This window comes from Camelus dromedarius, chromosome 22 (genome assembly GCF_036321535.1).
Source record: "Camelus dromedarius isolate mCamDro1 chromosome 22, mCamDro1.pat, whole genome shotgun sequence".
NCBI lineage: Eukaryota > Metazoa > Chordata > Mammalia > Artiodactyla > Camelidae > Camelus > Camelus dromedarius.
Genome location: NC_087457.1, coordinates 25121768 through 25141590, shown reverse-complemented (window position 1 = coordinate 25141590; position 19823 = coordinate 25121768). Strand labels below are relative to the sequence as shown.

The 19823-nt window shown below is 44.2% G+C and overlaps 1 protein-coding gene across 4 annotated transcripts in view; it reads right to left on the bottom strand.

The window, feature by feature from the left end:
* Window positions 1-792: 792 nt before the first annotated feature.
* The window catches only part of FAT1 (FAT atypical cadherin 1), a 108924-nt gene continuing 89893 nt past the window's right edge, over window positions 793-19823 (bottom strand). For 2 of the 4 annotated variants that reach the window (XM_064477516.1, XM_031440253.2), the window contains exons 16-28: window positions 19501-19638; window positions 17180-17323; window positions 16490-16687; window positions 15289-16090; window positions 15021-15152; window positions 13392-13549; window positions 12247-12709; window positions 11421-11574; window positions 11149-11259; window positions 9033-9664; window positions 8312-8449; window positions 3263-3298; window positions 793-2257 (exon numbers count right to left, since the gene is read on the bottom strand). In XM_064477516.1, coding sequence (XP_064333586.1) covers window positions 1629-2257; window positions 3263-3298; window positions 8312-8449; window positions 9033-9664; window positions 11149-11259; window positions 11421-11574; window positions 12247-12709; window positions 13392-13549; window positions 15021-15152; window positions 15289-16090; window positions 16490-16687; window positions 17180-17323; window positions 19501-19638 — 3735 coding nt within the window. In that variant the 3' untranslated portion in view covers window positions 793-1628. Of the gene's footprint in view, window positions 2258-3262; window positions 3299-7741; window positions 7795-8311; window positions 8450-9032; window positions 9665-11148; window positions 11260-11420; window positions 11575-12246; window positions 12710-13391; window positions 13550-15020; window positions 15153-15288; window positions 16091-16489; window positions 16688-17179; window positions 17324-19500; window positions 19639-19823 lie in introns of all 4 variants that reach the window. The other 2 variants (XR_004132815.2, XM_010995730.3) reach the window with 2 other exon arrangements.

Sequence of the window (19823 nt, the reverse complement as noted above, 5' to 3'; positions counted from 1 at the left end):
CTGGACCACAAAAATATTATCATCTTCTGCACGTGCCATGACATGAAACAGGCATGAGAAGAACATTGTCATAGAAAGACCACAGCAGAGCACTAACTCGGTGGGAAGAATATCTAAGAATGCCTGTTCCAGCTTTTTTGTTGTCTTATGTCTAGAATGTTGTTATATTATATTCAATACTTTGAAAACAAATAACCCACATATCTAGAAATCTGCCCTGAAGAGGAACAAAAATGAATATATAAAGACATTAATATTGGATTTTTAAGAAAGACATTAATGTTAGGAATTCTGTGAAAAATTGAAAACTTCTTAAAAGCAGCAAAATTAAATCATATAGACATCTTTGACAACAGGAAGATAAAATGCTTCATAGAAACTTTGGTTTTGCTTTAAATCATAAGTGAAAACCATAGGAGCATTTAAATTGTGGCTGAGAAACAGTAATAAAATAAAAGATGTGTAAGAAAAATTTTGACATTTCCAAAGGAAAATATTTATTATAGAAAAGAGCACTATTTGCCTTTATACCTTTAGTTCTGAGCAGAATCAAGTGGCCATTTACTGCCACCCTGTGGCAACAACTGTAAGTACAGCCTAGTTTTGGCCATTGGAAGACTTTCCACATTCAAGTCAAAGAAGCTATATCCATCTTTTCACCCATCTATCCATCCATCCATCCATCCATCCATCCATCCATCCATCCTTCCATCCTTCCTTCTTTCTCAATTCATTAACTGAATCCTAAACAGGAGCATAAATATGGAAGAAAAACAGGCAGTAAAGCTAAAGTATTTTATTAATAATTTATTGTCAGTAAGAAAGACTGGCTAATGGTAGTTTTCAGTAAAAACCTTTACAAGACCATTGCATCACAAATATACAGACACTATAAAAACTGTGTCATGGTGGTTTTGGTTCTAAACAGGTATGCAGAAGGTCCCCAGTACACTTTCCAGTAATGAAAAATGTTTGTAATTCTAAAATACAGCAACCCATTTATTTAAGACATGTCCATGTACCAGATCTGTCTTCATCCTATGTACAGCTAGAAATGAATGACTATATTGAAATGTATTAACGAAATGCCATATTTTAGCTGAAAAGGACATATAATGAAACCCTGGTTATATTAAAAAAAAACAAAAACAAAAACAAAAAAACAACAGGGTGCTAGGTAATGACACTAACACCACCAAAATCCAGTCAAAAACAAATAGCACAAAATAGCTTGAAAATCTAGTTAAAACTATGAAAAATCAAATCTGTACATAAAATTTACAAAAAAAAAAAGGCAGGAAAATTAAAATAATCGAATCTATATAAATACATGAATCATGCTAACAAGATAGTACGACTGATTTTCGTTGCATTATTTTAACACAGACAGATGTCAATACAGAACGATGTTCAGAAATGGCCCAGAGGACGTAGGTCTCGTCGCATGACAGTAGGTCGGGACACCGGAGATGGCTAACAGGTCAGGAGGCGCGGGATTCAGTGCAGCCATGCTCATTGCAGCTCACCGAAAAAAGCGCGCAAGCACTGCTGCAGAGAACAACGCAGGAGAGCGCGGAGAGAACCTCTAGGTTCAGGGAAGTTCAGGCACTTTGGGGGGAGTCTGAGCGTCAGACCTCCGTATGCTGCTGCGAATCGAGCGGGGGGACCGTCACCTCTTCGAAGTGGCCGTCGTCCCCGCTCTCGTAGTCACTCATCATGACCTCGGACTCCGCGTCGCAGCAGGCGGACACGTCGGAGCAGGAAGCCGCGGCGGCGTACACGGACAAGGGCAGGCTTTCTACAGCGGGGGCGTCAAAGTTCCTCTGGTACCCCGGGGGCGGCGGGCTGCAGGGCTCTCTACGAGTACTGTTCTCACCAGGGCCTGCCTTCTGAGGTTCAGACACGTCGATGGGGTAGAAACTGGGCAGGTACTGGTTCAAGTTGAACCTCTGCCGGTTTCTCCACGAAGACCCCAAGCTCCCGGCGGCGGGCATGTCTCTAGGAGGGTGTATGGACTCAAACTGATCGCTGAATTCCGGAGGCAGGGGCGGCAGCTCGTCGGGCGCGGGGAAGTCTTCTGGCGGCGGTGGAAAATCACTTTCGATGTCGTAGCCTCCAGGGTAGTAGTCCGTATCGATGGCGCTGGGGTCTGCCGAGTACAGGGGTGTCTGCTCATCGATAACCTCGTAATTGGGGAACTCCTGGATGTCTGGCAGAGGAACGCTTGGCATCCAATCCGACGTATCCCAGTGATACCCTTGGCAGAGAAGAAAACAGATTTCAATGTGTTTTCCTCCCGAGCATCTGTGCCACGGAAAAAAGAGCTCAGCGTATGCAACAGGCACAGTGCGCAGGCGTCCCCGCACATGGCGGGTCACAGCACTTTGGAAACCCCTGGTCTCTGCTTGAAGACAGCCTCCCATCTCGAACCAGTTTTAAGAACCTCTACGAATTAGGCTCTGCTTCTAAAACGTGGACTTACAGTTAACGTAAGTACCTAACATTCAAAGAAATGAAGTTTTAACAGAAGCAGTGTGCTAGCGGCTACATCACATGCACTTTTCTTCAAATGATTCCAATCATCCTTTCAGCTTTCGTTCTGTAATTTAGAACCCCTTCACGAAGAAGAGCATTAGTTCAGTCTCAGGACATCAGTAGAGTTTTGTCCTTTCAGAAAGAAGTCTCTATTTATTTTATCAAATCAAAGTATCAAATGTTACTTAATCTGCACTGTCATTTAAAAAATGCTAAGTAATGCGAGTCTTTAAAATAACAAAAGTAATCTTAGCATGCTAAAATTAAAAAAAAATTTCCTTTATAATAACGTCATATGCTTAATATTAAAAATTGTACTTTTTTCATCAGCCCTAAAAACCCCACCAAATTATATTAATATAGTGACATATGAAAAGCATGCCTCCAAATCAAGCAAAATGCAATCAAACCCTGAAAAATATAACAGAGTTTTTGAAAAACTACAACAGCCAAATTTTTGTTATTTTAAAAAGGACTAAGGATCATTTTCAACTACATAAAAGTGTAATTATTAAAAAAAAAAACCCTCCCAATTTGGGGGTAGTTCCCACCCCTGCACCCTCTGAGGATTTTTGAAATCCTTTGCAGGAAAAGGTGAGGCAGTCGGCGTTTAGGATGCAGGCACAAACAACCAGGTACTAGTTACTGTGCAAACACGCGAAGCAAGTCAGAGCTGTGCCAATCTGCTCTAGCGAGTATCAGTGAACAACTGGCATGCATAAGTCACCTCTTGATTTGCTGAGGTCAGGAGCAGCCAAAGACTCTTTTGGTGGCAGAGTAGAGAGAAAAGAAAACACGTGTAATTAAAAGAGAAAGACGGCTGAAAAGGCAATAATAAAGCTAAGTACATAACATGACAGGAACTGTTTTCCGAGGCCCAGTCAGCCATGGACTGTGCCTGTCAACCATTATCCGTGAAAATTCCAAATGGTGAGAAACTTGTGCAGCACGGATAAAATGGGACGTGGGAGTGGAGCAAAAAGATGAGTGACAATGAATGAGACTCTGCCAGGAAACTCAGACATGGTTTTACTTTCTCTCCCTGGTCTCTGGCAGGCTAATCCTGAAAACACAGGACTTTGTTAGGAATAATTAACATGAAGTCTGTAGGCGCTAATGAAACATAAATTGATAAGGAATTGAAATGACACCCTCATTTTATGGAGAAGTGCTATGAAGTCATTTTCCCCCCTAAGGCTCAGTAACAGCAGGCCACTTAGGCGATGATCCAAATACATAAGCTGCAGCTACTTAGGGGACACGCTTTATTTACAGCACAACATAGCCTTCACGTGTCTGTTCAACTCAGAAACCACCAACACATTTACTTACAAACAGCTAAAAGAAAATCTCTCCAAACCATGCCCATTTGGAATATGATTTACGTTGACACTGTCCACCCTGCCTGCACTGAACGCCCCTGGCTGCACTGAACCTGGGCCCACCCGAAGCTGTAGCAACCCCTGCTCTCTCAGAGTTCTCCTTTTACACCCAGGACTCCAGCACGAAGCCCAGAAAGGTGCCGGGAGTCGCGGGACCCCGGGGACAGGCTGCTCACCCAGCCAGAGCGGCAGGCTCTTATCTTTGAAAAGGGGGTGGGAACCCCTTAGTTATTATGAGGATTAATCAGTAACGCAGGTCAAGCACTGACTGCTGGCCATCAGCATGACTCTCGTTACTGGGGAAGCAGGAATCACAGTGATGAGTGATTTTCTAAACAAGGTCAACGTTTTCTTATGTTCTTTCAATGATGTTCTTGAAAACCCATGAGATAAAGTCATTTGGAACAAATAAGACTTGACTGATGGTTCTCTTCCAGGAATTCAAATCAAAAACTGAAAAAATTGTGGTGATTCTAAAAAAATGATAAGCGAGTATTTAGCTAACACGTATCTTTTTTTATTCTAAAAAGCCTGCAAAAAACGTAAAAATACAGGATTTAAATTAAAAAAAACAACAGGATTAATAACTATGGTTACTAATCAGGCACTCAATAATTCTTAAATTTAAACTAGTTTCCAATTTTAAACTCAATTTATATTTAATATGACAATTTTTTTTAATGAAGGAGATTGCAATGAAATAACTGTTTACATTCTGCTTCTTTAAACTCTGTCAATATTTGAAACACTAGAATTTCATCATAGGAAAACTAGAAGTCACTAGACAAAATACATTTGACTTTCTGGTTCACCAAGCAAAAGACATGGTACATCTTGGGGAAGTAAGTGTTACTCTCATCAGTAACTGTAACTGGTAAACACTGAAACCGCGCCCCCGCCCACCCTATCAAATCTGCCTTGAAAGCATCCTTCTTCTCACCTAAATCCTGACAACAGACTTGTCTGAGCAAAAAGGGCCCCTGAGCTTTATGTTCTCTTGGTGATCTATGCCGTAGTTCTCAAAGTGTGATTCCCTAAACCAGTAACACGAGAATTAACTGGGGGCTTGTTAGAAACACAAATTCTCAGGGCCCAACCCAGATCTACGCCATCATGACCCCTGGGGCTGGGGCCCCCGCTACCCGGCTTCTAACAAGCCCTCCGGAGATCTGATTTACAATCTGGAAATGCCTGTGCGGTCTGCACGTGATTGCTCGAATTTCAGTGCACTGATAAATGGCTAACTTAAAATAAGGCAGGTAGTTCTTATCATTTTGAACAGATAAAGCCTCATATTAAATGATTTTCACTCCACCAAATATAAAAATATACCTTCTACAATTTCCTTGATCATACTCAGGGAAAACCCAAAAGGGAAGAGTTGGTTACAGGTAATTATAAAAGCTGTGTGCTATTAAGTCTTACTCCTATCCATATGAAGAGAATTTTTTATATTTAAAAATATTTTTGGATAGAATTATCTCTAACTTCTCAGTATCGGGTCATATAAAGGCAGCTGTGAAGACCCTATGGGTGACATCTGGCATCTGTGAAAGTTCACTGTGAATGGCAAGAAGTCACAAAGACTATATACAAATATAAACGTATTTTTGCAATGTACCTGGAATAATGAATACACACACTGCACAAAACAGAAGTACTCAACCTCCTCAGAACCATAACAGAAGGACTTTTTCTAGCACTATAATAGGCACAAACACACAACTCCAGGGACGGTCACTGTGAACACAGACACAGAGCACACACATGACTGTACCTTCTTTAGTCACCATGTCAACTACAGCATTGACAAGGTGTATTACAGTCACTATGGAAGCTTGTAAAAAGGTACAAAAGGAGTAAATTAGGAAAATCTTCAGTTAGTTAGGAAACAGTACATTAAATAGGACTTCTTGATTATATAATTTCAACCTTGTAATTTAAAAATGTGAATATTTTAACTACATCATATAATTATGCACGACCCCTGCACTCTGTTCCTTACATGTCTCAGAGATTTTTCTAATCAAGCTATATATTTGTTATTATTCATCAAAGGAACAGAGTAAACATTATATTGTAATCTAGGAAAAAATTTTTTAGCTATAAATTTGTTTCACAATTAAAATTATGAAACAAATCATGACAAAACAATCTTTATTTTAACATCCCATGGACAAAAGACTTCACATTCAAAGAATCAAATACTTGCTAAGCCAATTCTCTGGGTCCATTTAATAAACTCATACATTGTTCCCAAGAAAAAAAAATTAAGAGCTAGATAACCAGGTAAAATACGCAATATAAATACAAAAATGGCTTTGTCTCTGTTCTATGTACTCCCACCCCAATTTTCTTGTCTTTTTTTCAGACGCATTAACAGCTGGTGAGCTAACATACCAGCAGAGAAATGCAGACTGTCTGGCTGTTTCCTGTGTAAATTCTCTTTTCATTCGTGATTTGAATTGTTTTGAAGCATCTATGCCAAGATAAGTAAGTATGCATGTAACAGGCAGAAGGATGGCCCTCAGAGATGTCCACATCCTAATCCTGGGAACCTGTGAGCATGTGACCATCCTTGGCAAAAGGGACTTTGCTGATGGCATTAAGTTAACGGTCTTGAGATGGGGAGCTTTTCCTGAATAATCTGTGCAGGCCCAGTGTGATCACAAGGGTTCTAAAAAGGACAGAAACTTTCCCAGCTATGATTGGAGGCAGATATGACAACAGAAGAATGGCCAGTGAGATGCAATGTTGTCATCTTTGAAAGATGGAGGAATAAGCTATGAGCCAAGGAATGTGGGCACTTCCAGAAGCCGGACAAGGTGGAGGAGACAGGTTCTCCTCTGGAATCTCCAGAAAGGAGGCAGCCCTGCTGACACCTTAGTTCTAACCTACAGAGACACGCGCTAGAGCTCCACCCGAGAGAACCAGAAGATAAATAATTCATCGTGTTTTAAGCAGCTATGTTTGTAGTTACCTATTACAACAGCCTTAGAAAACAAAACATAAACTAAATACACCCCTGATACAGAGTTTAATCTTATGATTGATAATTAAAATTATGATAAAGACTAACATACACATACTCCTGGATATGTTTTTTTCCTCACATTGTATTATCTGGCAATTAATGTTCATAACTAATTTAACTATAGTTTAGTAAAAGTATTCAGGAGTATTAAGAATGATGTTCCAATGGAAAAAAAAAACTAGGAAAAGAAATAAAATACTGACAAAATTCCAAAATGTATTTATGAAGAGTGTTTAAGGACTAAGATATAATTACACAAATTGGCAACTCTAACGTTTTAGAATTAAACCTGATGAAAGAAATAATCGTATTTTGTTGTTGTTGGCTTAATAGGCAAAGCTAGGTTCACAGACGTCATTACTAAAAAATAAACACAGGTGTACTTTGATGTCATACATAACATGCTTGAAATGGCTCAGGAATGAATGGAATGTCCTTAGTTTGGAAAAGGACTGCAGTCTATTATGGACAAGATTACTGTGGATATAGAGATAACCAAAATAATTATTAGTGAGATATTTCTTTCCATCAATAAAATATTTTAAATGTTTACACATGCATTTTTATGCAAAATAAATTACAGTCAAACTGGCTAATTCTGACGTTCAAAAATTTCCACTGTACACGCACTCCGTTGTGTTACTGAATATTGACAGTTTTCTCTACTGGTATGTGCTAAGACGGCAAAGCTGGTTACCAACGCAGTTTGCCCTAGGAAATCAGATTAACGTAACTGGCACCAAAGATCCCACTGTCAAACTTTCTTCATTAGAAATATAATCAAACTTACTAGCAATCTCTTAAACTGTGCTCTCAGTCAGTACGCTCTGATCCAAATGCGAGCTGAGGCCGCAGGGGAGTCGGGGGGAGAGACAAATGAGACCTTGTAATACCACAGGTGCTACTGAAGGCGAACATTTCAGGCTCCAACATCTCCTCCCAGGGGTGCAGGGGTGTGAGCCTGTGCGCGTGGGGCATGCTCAAGGAAGCTGTGACAAGGGTTTCTTAAAAAACCTACAAAACTTCTATAATATTCACTATCATGGAAAAAAAAGTCAATCCGGAATTAACCAATCGGATAGACATTATCTGTCAATTAATTATATTTTCTTCCTTATTACCGAGCAGTTGCTACGGTTCAAATACCTAAGCATTTGGAACATTTTAGGTGTTTTCCCCAGCGGATGTTCATGCAAGGATGTCCAAGGCACTGCTTAACGGGGGTCCGAAGTGAAACGTGACAACAATCTGAGACCCGACCGGGGCACTGGGCGCGCCCACGTGATTCTATGACCTCGCGTGAACAGGGCTGTGGACAGTGAGCGGGCGAGCCCGAGCGCGCAAGCTTCCGTTCACTCACCATTGTCATCGCACGACTCCGACTGAAAGGAGCTCAGGGACTGCACTTCAGACAGGCTTTCCCGGGCACTGTACGGCTGAGAAGGCTTTTCCTCCAGCGGTTTTTTGGAGAGACAGGGCTCCAGATCCACTACTTTGGCTGAAAGGAGGAGACGACAGACAGTTCAGCTCCATGAAGGCAAAGACTGCTTTGTTCCCGGCTGTATCCTGACCCAAAGCCCGCGTGACCCAAAGGCTGCCAGAGACCGATGTAATAGAACAATTAAGAGGAAAAAAGAGAAGCATCGGATGAAAGACAAAAACCCAAAACTGACAAATATTCCTGCAGAATCACAGAAAAGAAATTCGCAATAAACTTGCCTGCGGATATCATGAGACAACACTGGGGAATTAAAATTTTGTTTGAAAGTGGTACACAGACCTTTTTCAAAGCATCAAATATATTAGTCAGGCAACTAATATAAATACTGTCACTTCTTCTGGCCATGTCTGAAAAAACCTGCATCATGCAAATGCCCCCCCAATATTTTTGTGATAATAATCCTCCCAAATTGGAGTTGAGAACCCACATCAATCCCCAAAATGAAGGGATCTTTCCAGGTGAACTGGAACACGACTGGATGCAATTTCTCAATCAGGATAACATCACAGCCACAGCGCTCAGCCGGGGCTCAGGCACCAGGAAGAGATTTCCTGATGGAGGTGAAAGGAGCTGCTCCTACCATCGTAGTCGAAGTCCCAGCTGGGCTTCTGGATGGAGTCGCTGTCGGAAGGAGAGTTGGAAGGCGGCGGGGGAGGCAGGTTGGGGGCCACGCTGCAGACGGCCACGGCCTTGCGGTGTCCGTGCACCGACTCGGGGTTAAAGGTGCTGAACTCGGGGTGCTCGGGGATAGCCGACCCTTCAAAGGAGTTTCGGTCAAGGTTGTTCCTAGAGTCACTTGGGATGCTCGGAGTGTAGGAAATAGGACGGACAGGCACCTGGGGTGGGACGTCGGAGTAGATGTTCTTATTTAGCTTGGAATCAAAGTACGGTCTCTGCAGGAATGCGGCACTGGGTCCCAAGTGTTTGTCCTCAGGTTCCGGCTGCTGCTTTTTCTTTCGACTTATCATCTTGCGGCAGAAGACAAACACCACCACCAGCAGAAATATCCCCGTGATAAAAACAACGATGCCGACCCCCTCGGCCAGGCCGATGTTCCACGGCGTGGACACGTACTGGTTGGGGGCCACGTCCTCGCAGTGCCTCCCTTTGTACTCGTGGCTGCAGTTGCAGTGATAGGAGCCGTGCGTGTTCTCGCAAGGGGCCCCGTTGCGGCAGGGGTTCCCCGCACACTCGTCCACGTCACTCTGACACCTGTTGGGACAGCCCAGACTCAGGAGAGAGGCCTTTGTGACACGAATCAGGATGGGCCTGGCCTGTACATCTCAGACACTAACGCCTACTCCCTCCTTAGTAAGATCCACCCAGAATGGAGCCAAATATGTCAAACCACCAAGGAACAACAGTCCGACAACCGTAAGTACACACAAACCCTTTCTGGAGTAATTCACCATTTGGTTCTGTGCTCTGTACGAGTGGGCAATGAACATTACGTCGAGGTGATGTTTAACTGCCATTTTTCTAAGGATTTCACAGGTTACTAAGTCAAACTCACAGGCTAAACCTCAGTTTGTCTTGATTTCTGATCCAGAAACTTAGAATGGGCACATTGATATGTGTATTCTAAGAGGCTTTATTAGATTTCTCTGAGAATGTTCCTGTGTGGGGTTATGACAGATCCAGAAAGCATGTGAAAACCTAGAAGAATCCTTGCTTCCCATCTTTAAATGTGTCTCCCTGTTGAAAACCTCCTTCAGCTCCTTGTCCTACCAGAATCGTCCACATGCAAGTCCCCACCCCTCTGCCTTCCCCAGTGGACATATTTTGTACCGGTACAGATCTACCTGACACTTCTCAAACCCTTCCCCCTGTAATAAAATGTATCCACTTTCCATCCTCTATGCTCACCTGGCATGAGCATTCTGATTACTGAGATAATTCATCAAATATACTGAGTATTGACTAGAACCAGGAAGGCAGAGTTAGGAATGAAGACTACGTGACTGACGGCCAAATTCAAGACCACATCCACCACTGGAGTAAGACATCATGTGAATCCCTGCCAGCAGGTCACACTTCAAGCCTTCGAACAAGACTGACATGATGAAGGCGTTTCTAAATGGACAGCACTAGGCACTTATAGATAACATGCACTGGGGAATTTTTTAAACTGAATTGGTGGAAAGTCTAAGGTGAAGAGACATCTGGAACTAAAAGCCTGTCCTTTCAAGGTCACCAAGCACCTCAGCGCCTCATTTTCTTCACTTGGAAAAAAATGATCACCTCTCAGGATTACGGAAGGCTCACAAAATATAATGAGAGAGTTGAGGACCGTTTGAGATGCTACATAAATGATGAAAAAACGTCATTACCCTCACCCTCGAAGAGAGATGGGTAACAAATCCATAGGTGTCTGCTTTAAAAACACCACAATCTTATGCATTCCACAAACATCCACTTCTTGCAAATACCCATACATTCTCTATTTATAAATAATATTTCTAAAGTATGGAAACATTACATATGCAAGCATATACTATTCAAGCATTATAATATTATATTCATCTGCTCAATATTTCCTTCTTTTAAAGATGAAAAGATAAATTATTCAGGGAGCCAACAGGAGCTCTGAATTCAAATTTGGAAGCAGTGTAGTCCAAATAAAGTTTTGTTGCATCTGCTAATCATTGTGACACGAAAGAGAGGTACAAATATAAATCCTGAAAAAAGCCAGTTACCTTTCTCCCCTAAAACCTGGGTCACACTGACAGACAGCACCATCCAAACTGTCAAAACATGTCCCACCATTTTTGCAGGGTTCATCCTTGCAGTATGGACTAAGCTGGCATCTAAAAAATAAGGAAAAAATAAGCATAAACCTTGATCTTTCTACAGCAAACAAATACAGCAAAACAGAAAACATGAACAAATGTAGACATTTTATGTACGTGATTACATTAGACATTTTAATGCTACAATTAACGATGAAAGTTAAGAAAAACAGACACACCTCTGCCCAGTATACAACCCTCTGCACTGGCAAACGAAGTCTCCATTGTCCACGAGGCACGTACCACCGTACAGGCATGGGTTGGAGGCACACGGATTGACGCTCACCTCACAGTAGGTCCCTATGTACAAGGCATTGCATTTGCAGTAATAACCTAAGCCAGCGAAAGGGAACAACAAAGTCCTGTCATTCAGTGGCTCAGAAAGTCTTAGGACACCGTGTTTACATTTAGGTTAAGCAGGTGAAGACTTAGCTCACCAAGATCTGTAAAACCTAGTAAAGTTCCCAGTCCCTCTGGGTAAAGAGTTCTCAGCAGAACCTCCACTGCTGGTAACACCAAAACAAAGAACTGAAGGGAGAACTCATAATTAGCTTGAGTTCATCATAATTTATGAGGGGCCCAAGGCCTTCTGGAATGCCACACTCCCACTCCTGTGTAGAGCGAGCCTGTCCCCTTGCTGGGCCATCAGATCCCCGGAGGCGTTGAGAAGAACCAAAGGACCCCATTCTAACCCCCCGGGGCAGTGTCCATGCTGCTGGAAGCAGAGTCCAGGATCCGCCGTGGCTGCCTGCGGCTACTGGTGCAGAATGGACATGCCACAGCGTGTCTGCAGCCCAGCGGGGAGACACTGGCCCTGCAGCTGCTTCAGGACCACGTCTAAGCTCCCGCGTGGCTCGAACACCTCTCCGGCCACGCAGATGCCACACTGACGCTTGTGCGACAAAACCGACCGAATAAAAAGGGGAAAAACAGAAACCCGTGGGGAACTGCCCCTTGAGCGCATGCAGGTGTAACACGTACAAAACACGCCCTTGCGAAGCCTACCTCCAGTCGGGGAGGGGTTGCACACGCCTCCGTTCTGGCAAGGGTTGCTCGAGCAGTCTTCTGTGGCTGTTAACAAGCACCCCGGGGACACGTCCACCGATTCCTCAATGTGCGCGTAGCTCCTTGGTTTGCTGTTCAGGGGGAGCTCCTGCCCATTCAAATAAATGGAGCCCATACAACCCCTGAAGCCACTGCCAACCTGGGGGGTTCTACCGTGCCGGGAGCCCTGCTGACGGACGTGGCCACCGAAAAACACGTGGTTATCCAGGTTGAGGGTCTTCAGTGTCCCCGGGGCCGTGCCCGAGGCCGTGTGGACTTGGTCCAGAACCAGCCTGGCGTAGTTTCCGTTCACTTCAAGAGACACTGCGTGCCACAGTCCGTCGTTGACCTGGATGCTCTGCACGGAGACGATGCCGGGGCCGCTCCCACAGTCGAATTTGTACTGCAGTCTCCCGTTATGAATCTGTGACGGAAACAATCACTGGTCACGTTACTCTCACACAGCCTGCAAGGACAGTTTCTGATCAAACACCTAACGAAGACGTGTGTTTGGTGATGGAAGGCAGAAACTCAGCAAGGCCTCGCGCTGAAGTGCTACAGAGAATGTGCTCGTTTGTTCACTGTGCACATGACCTGGTAAGAACGGACCTTTTAGGGATATCAAGTGCCAACTGCACATCCTAAAGGCATCGTGCAGGCAATTGATAACTAACCATCAACTGAACCACCGCCAAAAACAGCATTAGGGAATATCAAAAGTCAAAAATGAATCATGCTTTGAAAAAAACAGTAGGCAAGCCAATGATCACTTCAAGCATATGGAGGATCTCCCTGTAAACTCTAACATTAATAAGGTGTAATGTCACTTAGAGTCTGAATGTAGCTGTCACAGGTAACTAAAAATGTTTCTAAAAAATAGAAGTAAATCTCTAAGTTATTGCAGAGCAAAAAGAGCTTTTCATCCCACGAACTTTCACCCCCCAAACTTAAGTGTGGGTATCAACGAACCATTTGAATGTAGAATTCAGCCACTTCATTATGCTGATTTTATTTTTTTTCCAAAAGCAGAAAATCTGAACATAAAACAGAATTTATGTTTCTAGAGCCTTCCACGATCGGAGGTACAAACATGCACAAGTGCTCACCTCCAAGATGCTGTAGTCAGTCCCCCGAGCATACATGGCAACCGCGTGAGCAGAATACGTCCGCAGCCTCATGGTCAGCTTCATCTCCAACTTGTTTTCATTTTCCATTAGACGGTATTTCACAAAGCTGTTCCCAGTAAACGTTATGGATGAACTTCCTGTGAATCACGGAGGAAAAAATAAATCAGATCCAAGTTTAACCATATTCTGAAGAGGGTGAACAAATCTACCCCCACCCCAACAGATCCAAGTTTTGAACCCAAGATTGTAACAGTATAACATTGAATTCAGTGGGAAATGTCTATCTGCTTAACAAAGAGTGCAGCACGACTGGATCTCCACTTGGAGAGAGTAGATTAGACTACTGCATCACAGAGAAATCAATTCTAAAATAATGAAAGATCTAGGTAGATTAGACTACTGCATCACAGAGAAATCAATTCTAAAATAATGAAAGATCTAGACATAAAATATCCAATATAAACTACTAGAAAACAATCTAGGAAAATATTTATATAGTCTCAAGGTGGTTTGGGAGACCCTCTCTTTCAAGATATAAAACAATCCTCACTCTTCAAAAACGATGAAGATAATATCAATCCAGAGATGAAAAGTGTGATGTAAAATTACGCAGAAGCGACAAAATAAAAATTAAACAAATCAAAAGATCAGTAATCAGAGAGCAGGATGCAGATCATGTTAATACTCGTAACACACGAAGAGCTCCACACATTAAAAAGAACAAACAGACAAATAATCCAGACAATGAAGCAAAGCGTATGAACAGGCCAGTCACAGAAGAGGACGTGGTAACAGGCAAGGAGTAAATGAAAAGACACCTTGCATAAATAGCTAGGAAAAATGCAATTAAAATAATCAGATAATCATTTCATGCCCATTAGATGGCGGAATGTGTTTTTTTTATTGGAAACCTTCAACACTGGCAAGAGAATGGGGCATGAGACCTTCACACATGAGTGGAAGAAACAGGAATGGGTACCACTTTTTTGGAAACTAATATACTAGTATATTTACAAATTAAAAAGGTGCTTCATCTCTGACAGAGCTGAGTCCTAGTCTTACAATCTGCTGCACAGAAATGAAAGCACCAACACGTGAGGACACACGCACGAAGATTCTTCTTTTCACATAAGAAGACATAACCTGAGTCTCCACACACGAGGACAATGCTGAATGAACGGTGGTGCAGCCAAGCCAGGGAAGGCTGTGCAGCCACCGAGAAGCACTGGGGCTTGGAAGGATGCTCATAATATCCCGCTAAGCAGAGGGAAAGAGGACTATGCTAGATATGATCACTTTTTAACTTCTTTAAAAAAAAAAAAAGCAGAGTGTGAGAGAAAAAGAACAGTAAGTCTGTGCACATGGGATTGTGTCTCTACGTGAGCTCTGGGGACAGAGAAGGAAGAACATCAAATTATTAACTCAGGTGAGTTGAAGAGGAGGGAAAAAGTTACTACTTTATTCATCATCTCTATGTCCGACTTGTTACAATAAACACACTTTACAATCCTTATGAACTCCAACAAAGAAGAAAATGGTAAGAAACATTGCAAGTCACTTTTTGAAAAAAAAGAAAAAAAAAAGCATTCTTAATCACTGAGCTCTCACCTGGGCACTGACCGAACTTGCCACCTGGACAGACGCAGCTGTACGTCTCCTCTCTGGGATGAGCGACACATTCAGACCCTTCAGGGCACGGACTGTCTTCACACCCATGATGCACAAGTGGGCATTTTCCATCTTTGTTTAAAAAGAAGAGGGGAGGGGGGGAGAGCTAATTAATAGGAGCTTCAAGAAAACGACCTTACTGTGCAGCCTTCGGAGGCTGCTCGTGAAGTATCTGCACCGTCTGTTTCCACAGACGTCCGCGTGTTACCTTTGCAGAGGCACACAGCTGTCCTCCGGTGGCGGGGAGTCACAAAACTCAGTCTGGCCGTGCTATGAGTGGACATCACATTTTCGTCCACAGACACCTTCTCATCACAGAATTTCCACGGGCAATCCAGTCCTGCACAGAGCTTCTGGAATACATCCAATATCCTCACACCAATGATCTCCTCAATATCAGTCACGGAAGAATTAATCTTGTGCAGAAGAAGTTTTGTGGAAACCTGGGCGCCACCTGACTTCTCTACAAAAAGCAAGACGTCCAGGTGTGGATGTGGCTCAGAGGGCTGCAGACTAACGATCTGAATGTCGTTCCTTCTCACACCCAGGATGTTCCGCAAAGCTCGCTGGAAGTTGCGCCAATAGTCGCCCACGAACTCTTCCGGGGTGAGGTTGGCAAAGCGGATAGCGATGGTCTGGTTCAGCATCTCCTGGGTCACCTGTCGGATGTGCACCATGATGTCAGCCGCCGTCGTAAACCTCCCATCCGTCACGCTGACGTTGAGGAGGTACTGCCCGATGTCCAGCTTCTTGTGGGCGATCAGCTTACCCCCCGTGCTGGACACAGAGAAGAGGTTGTCCATCTGGGGGTCTAGGCTGTAGGTTAACGTGTCATACACGTCCTGGTCGGTCGCGTGGACCTTCCCAATGACACCACCCGAGTACTCCTCTCCAAAAGCAGTGACGAAGATTTCCAGGGGCAAGATCGCAGGAGGATAGATGCTCTCTTCAACGACCCTAATGTCAACGTACGTCAGAGACGACAGCGGAGGCTTTCCATTATCTGCCACCTACGAGGAAAGGGGAAAAAAAATCACCTTCATCTTTGTTTACAGCTTCTTAGTTAAAATGTATTTTTGTTGTTCGAGTTCCAAAATTCTATCAATTGTTAGATGCTTAATCCGCCATGTGAGCATTATCAAGGACAGGATAAACACCTCTTTTTGGCTTTTTCACTGATTCATATTGAAATTCAGCTCCACCAATGTCTATGATAAAGTCACCGAACAAATAAATAAGCCCCTCCTCAAAGTGCTTTGGGATAAAAATAAAGATCTGACAAAGAACAAAAAAAACCCCTCATTCTAATTCAGTTTTGTCTTCTCATGAAACGTAAACTGTTTACATTTGAGAAGATAACCACCAAAAGCAGGAATCCACAATAAAATCATAAAGAAAGGCTGTCATACCTTAACGTGCAGGAGGTAATGATCTTTCACTTTCCTATTTATGGCAGCTGAGGTCAGGAGGACTCCCTGCTGGTTGACTTCAAACGCGCCATCCTCATTTCCACCCACGATGCTGAAGGAGAAGGGCGGGCCGTTGTGAGAGGAGTCCCTGTCGGTCACAGCCAGCTCCAGCACGCGGAACCCCACCGGCTTGTTCTCCTGCGCAGAGTGAGGGAACCACACAGCTGTCAACACCACCCCACCGCACAGGCATGCTTTCTATCAGACAGAACATACAGAAAATAGACTTTGCTGCTCCATCTGAAAGGAGGAGAGAGAGGGTGGCAGTGATGGGGAGGAGGGAAGGGAGAAGGCGGAAAGGAGGGGCGGTGAGAAGAAAGGTGTGGGGGAGGTGGGGGAGGGGTGGGGGAGGCAGGATGGGTGTCTGGAGGGGGAGGGGAGGGAGGGCCAAGGAGGAAATGCAAGGGTGAAGAATCAAGCTACGAGAACAGCTTAAAAACCAAAGCACAAAAAGAAGAGAGAGAAAAGCATCCGGGGAAGGCCCATCGTTTAGTATTGATGGAGACCCCCGTAATGTCACTCTTCCCATTTTTCTAAAAAGCAGTCTTTGGAAAAGAAAGAAACTTCAAAGGAACAACTGAGGCCACTGAAGGAGCTCATGTGAACAGGGGGGCGCTGACTGGAGCTCACCTGGATGATGAGGCTGTGGTTCTCCTTGGAGAAGACGGGGGCGTTGTCATTGACGTCAGACACGTCGATGTTCACGGTGGTCGTGTTGACCCTGGGGGGACTGCCGTTGTCAGAAGCCTGCACAGTGAGCGTGTAACCTGAAATCTTCCCGGGGAAGAGACAGAGAGAATGCGTGTCATCTCCACGAGCCCCGAGAACAGGGCTCACCCTGCAGTGTGCCTCTGCCCACCTGGAGGGGCACATCCGTGTCCTGTAGGTGGGCGACTCGTTAACCTACAGACAAGTACCCTGCAACTGACTGTCTGCGAAATGGAATGTATTTGCCCAACAGAAAAAGTTACTATGAGCACTGAGAACCTGACGATACTCAAAAACATACCCATTCTGTTAAACCGTTCTAAGTTTAAAAACTCACAGACTAACAAAAAATTAAGACAGAAAAGTAATACACATGATGAGAAAACATGGTAACAGATCTCAAAGGCTGCCACGTTAGTGATGGCAGGGAAGGCAATGTCCCTAAGGCCCGAATGTGACTCTCAGCCACAAGTCTGAGGACAGACACCAGCCGCCGCCCACCCCCGGCTGCTCGGTCATTTTCTATGTCTCAGGACACTCCAGACCACCCTCCCCAACACCTGGACCGCAGCAACTGTCTACAGCTTTTAAGATTCCCTCTTCGTGACTTCCTGCAAAATTAAGTGAATTATGAGGCAGCCTCTTCTCCAGAATTAGCAGTGGACAAGGCCAGGAAGCTGGCTAACCCCAGAGCAGTGCTGCAGGATGTTGTCCTGCAGGATATTCCAACAAAAGAAGGGCAGCTTGGCTTGGGAACCCTTCGGCCTCTCTTCTGCTCACTCACAATGGACATTAGTATATGAAAGGATTTGAGAAGTTCTTCGTGTTCTGCCCAGCAGGACTGCAAACCTAAGCACAAGAGTCATGCTTCTGAATCTCTTGGAAAGTCTCTGCTCAAAAATAAAAGGTCAGAAAAAGAGAGAGTTGAGACTTGACTGCAATAGCTCATCACTATCTTCCCAAATTCCTCGATTTAGCCACTATTCTCCTGAAATTACAGTCTGTATTATCATCAATGCCCTTCTAATTCCCCAAACCAAGGCTCCCTCACTTCTTCACTTCACCTGCTCTGGGGCAGCTCCCTTCCCGTCTGTAGGAGCAGAAGAGTAAGTGGATGGGTGGATGGATAGATGGAGTGGGGCAGGGGGAGGGATGGGCAGAGGCAGGTTCAGCCTGGCTTGCCTCTCTCCTCATCTGCCCACAGTTATCTCAATACCCAGATCACTTCCCTAATCATCTCCAGAGGCAGGTGTAACAGCCGTGCTTTCAAGTCTCTTAAGTTTGATTAAATCTCCAAATCCTGGCTGAATAATTTTACTTCAATGTGCCATTTTCCTCTGAAAACCAGTGAATGGAAAACCACATCCGACCACCTCTCCCAGGCTAAGTTTACACCCTGCGACCGACCTCCCTGCACCGGCCGGTCACCGCAAGACTGAAACAGTTGCGCCATCAGCCACCACGGCTCCCTCAGCTCAGCGGGTCCCATTTCCTTTACAGAGTTTCTGCGTTTGTCTTTTCATTCAACTGTCACCGCTACTTTCCTAGTTCGGGCTCTTCCTGCCTCATAATGATGAACTGTCACTGTCCTCCCACCTCCCTGGTCTCTCACTGCTCTGAGCAACCCTGAGACCTAGTGAAGGACTCGTCTTCCAGAACCACCTGCCCGAATTGTCTCACCTAGACTCACAGGCAGTGGTAACTGCCCACTGCCTGCAGCTCCGGGCCCAACCTGGTTTTGTCTGCGGCCCTTAATCTGTTCCTGAAACACTTAATCCAACTTTTCTCCCTCACTTGCTGGTATGACCCCTCCACTCCAGCACAACTGAATAAAATCCCCGACACACATCCCTGGTCGCCTCCCTCCATCCTGTGTTCAAGTCGTTCCTCACGGGGAATCCGCATCTCTCAACACTACAGTTCTCCAAATCTCTGCCATTATTTCACATCCAGTGTCTACCTCCATGAAGCATCTCAAAACACTGACACCAACGGTAATTTCGTCCTGAATACAAACTGTTATTATCCAAACTTCGTATTAGTCTGAAACACATCACATATCCTGGAGATTTTCATAGTGCAACTGCTTTTGAAGTATTTCTGTAGTGCTTGTCAGGTCCTGAGAACAAGGCTGGTTTGACCCTTCTGACACTTCCCAAAATGTCAGCAGAGGTGGATACAAGGCACTTCCATCCGCTGATCTGATAATCTGTGAACAATTTAAGTCAGATTTCTCCACTTACTGTTTCCCGGTCTAGAAGTTTGGTCACCTTCACTTCTCCCCTGGCAGGGTCGATTGTGAACGGACTGCCCTGATTGCCATCGATAATCGAATAGTGGATGTGGCTGTTTGAAGGTCCGTCAGCATCATCTGCCAAAACCTAGAAAATACCAGGCTCTGGTTTAGCAGACGGGTAAGGCAGGGACAGGGGTCTGTTAAGCAAACTTCTGCTATCGCTAGCCAGCTGTTTTAACGCAATTATTCATAACAGAGTCAGTAACTAGACTAACAAAGGACATTTCTGTATCTTCAAATTATTTTCAAGCAAAGCCACTACGAAAACTG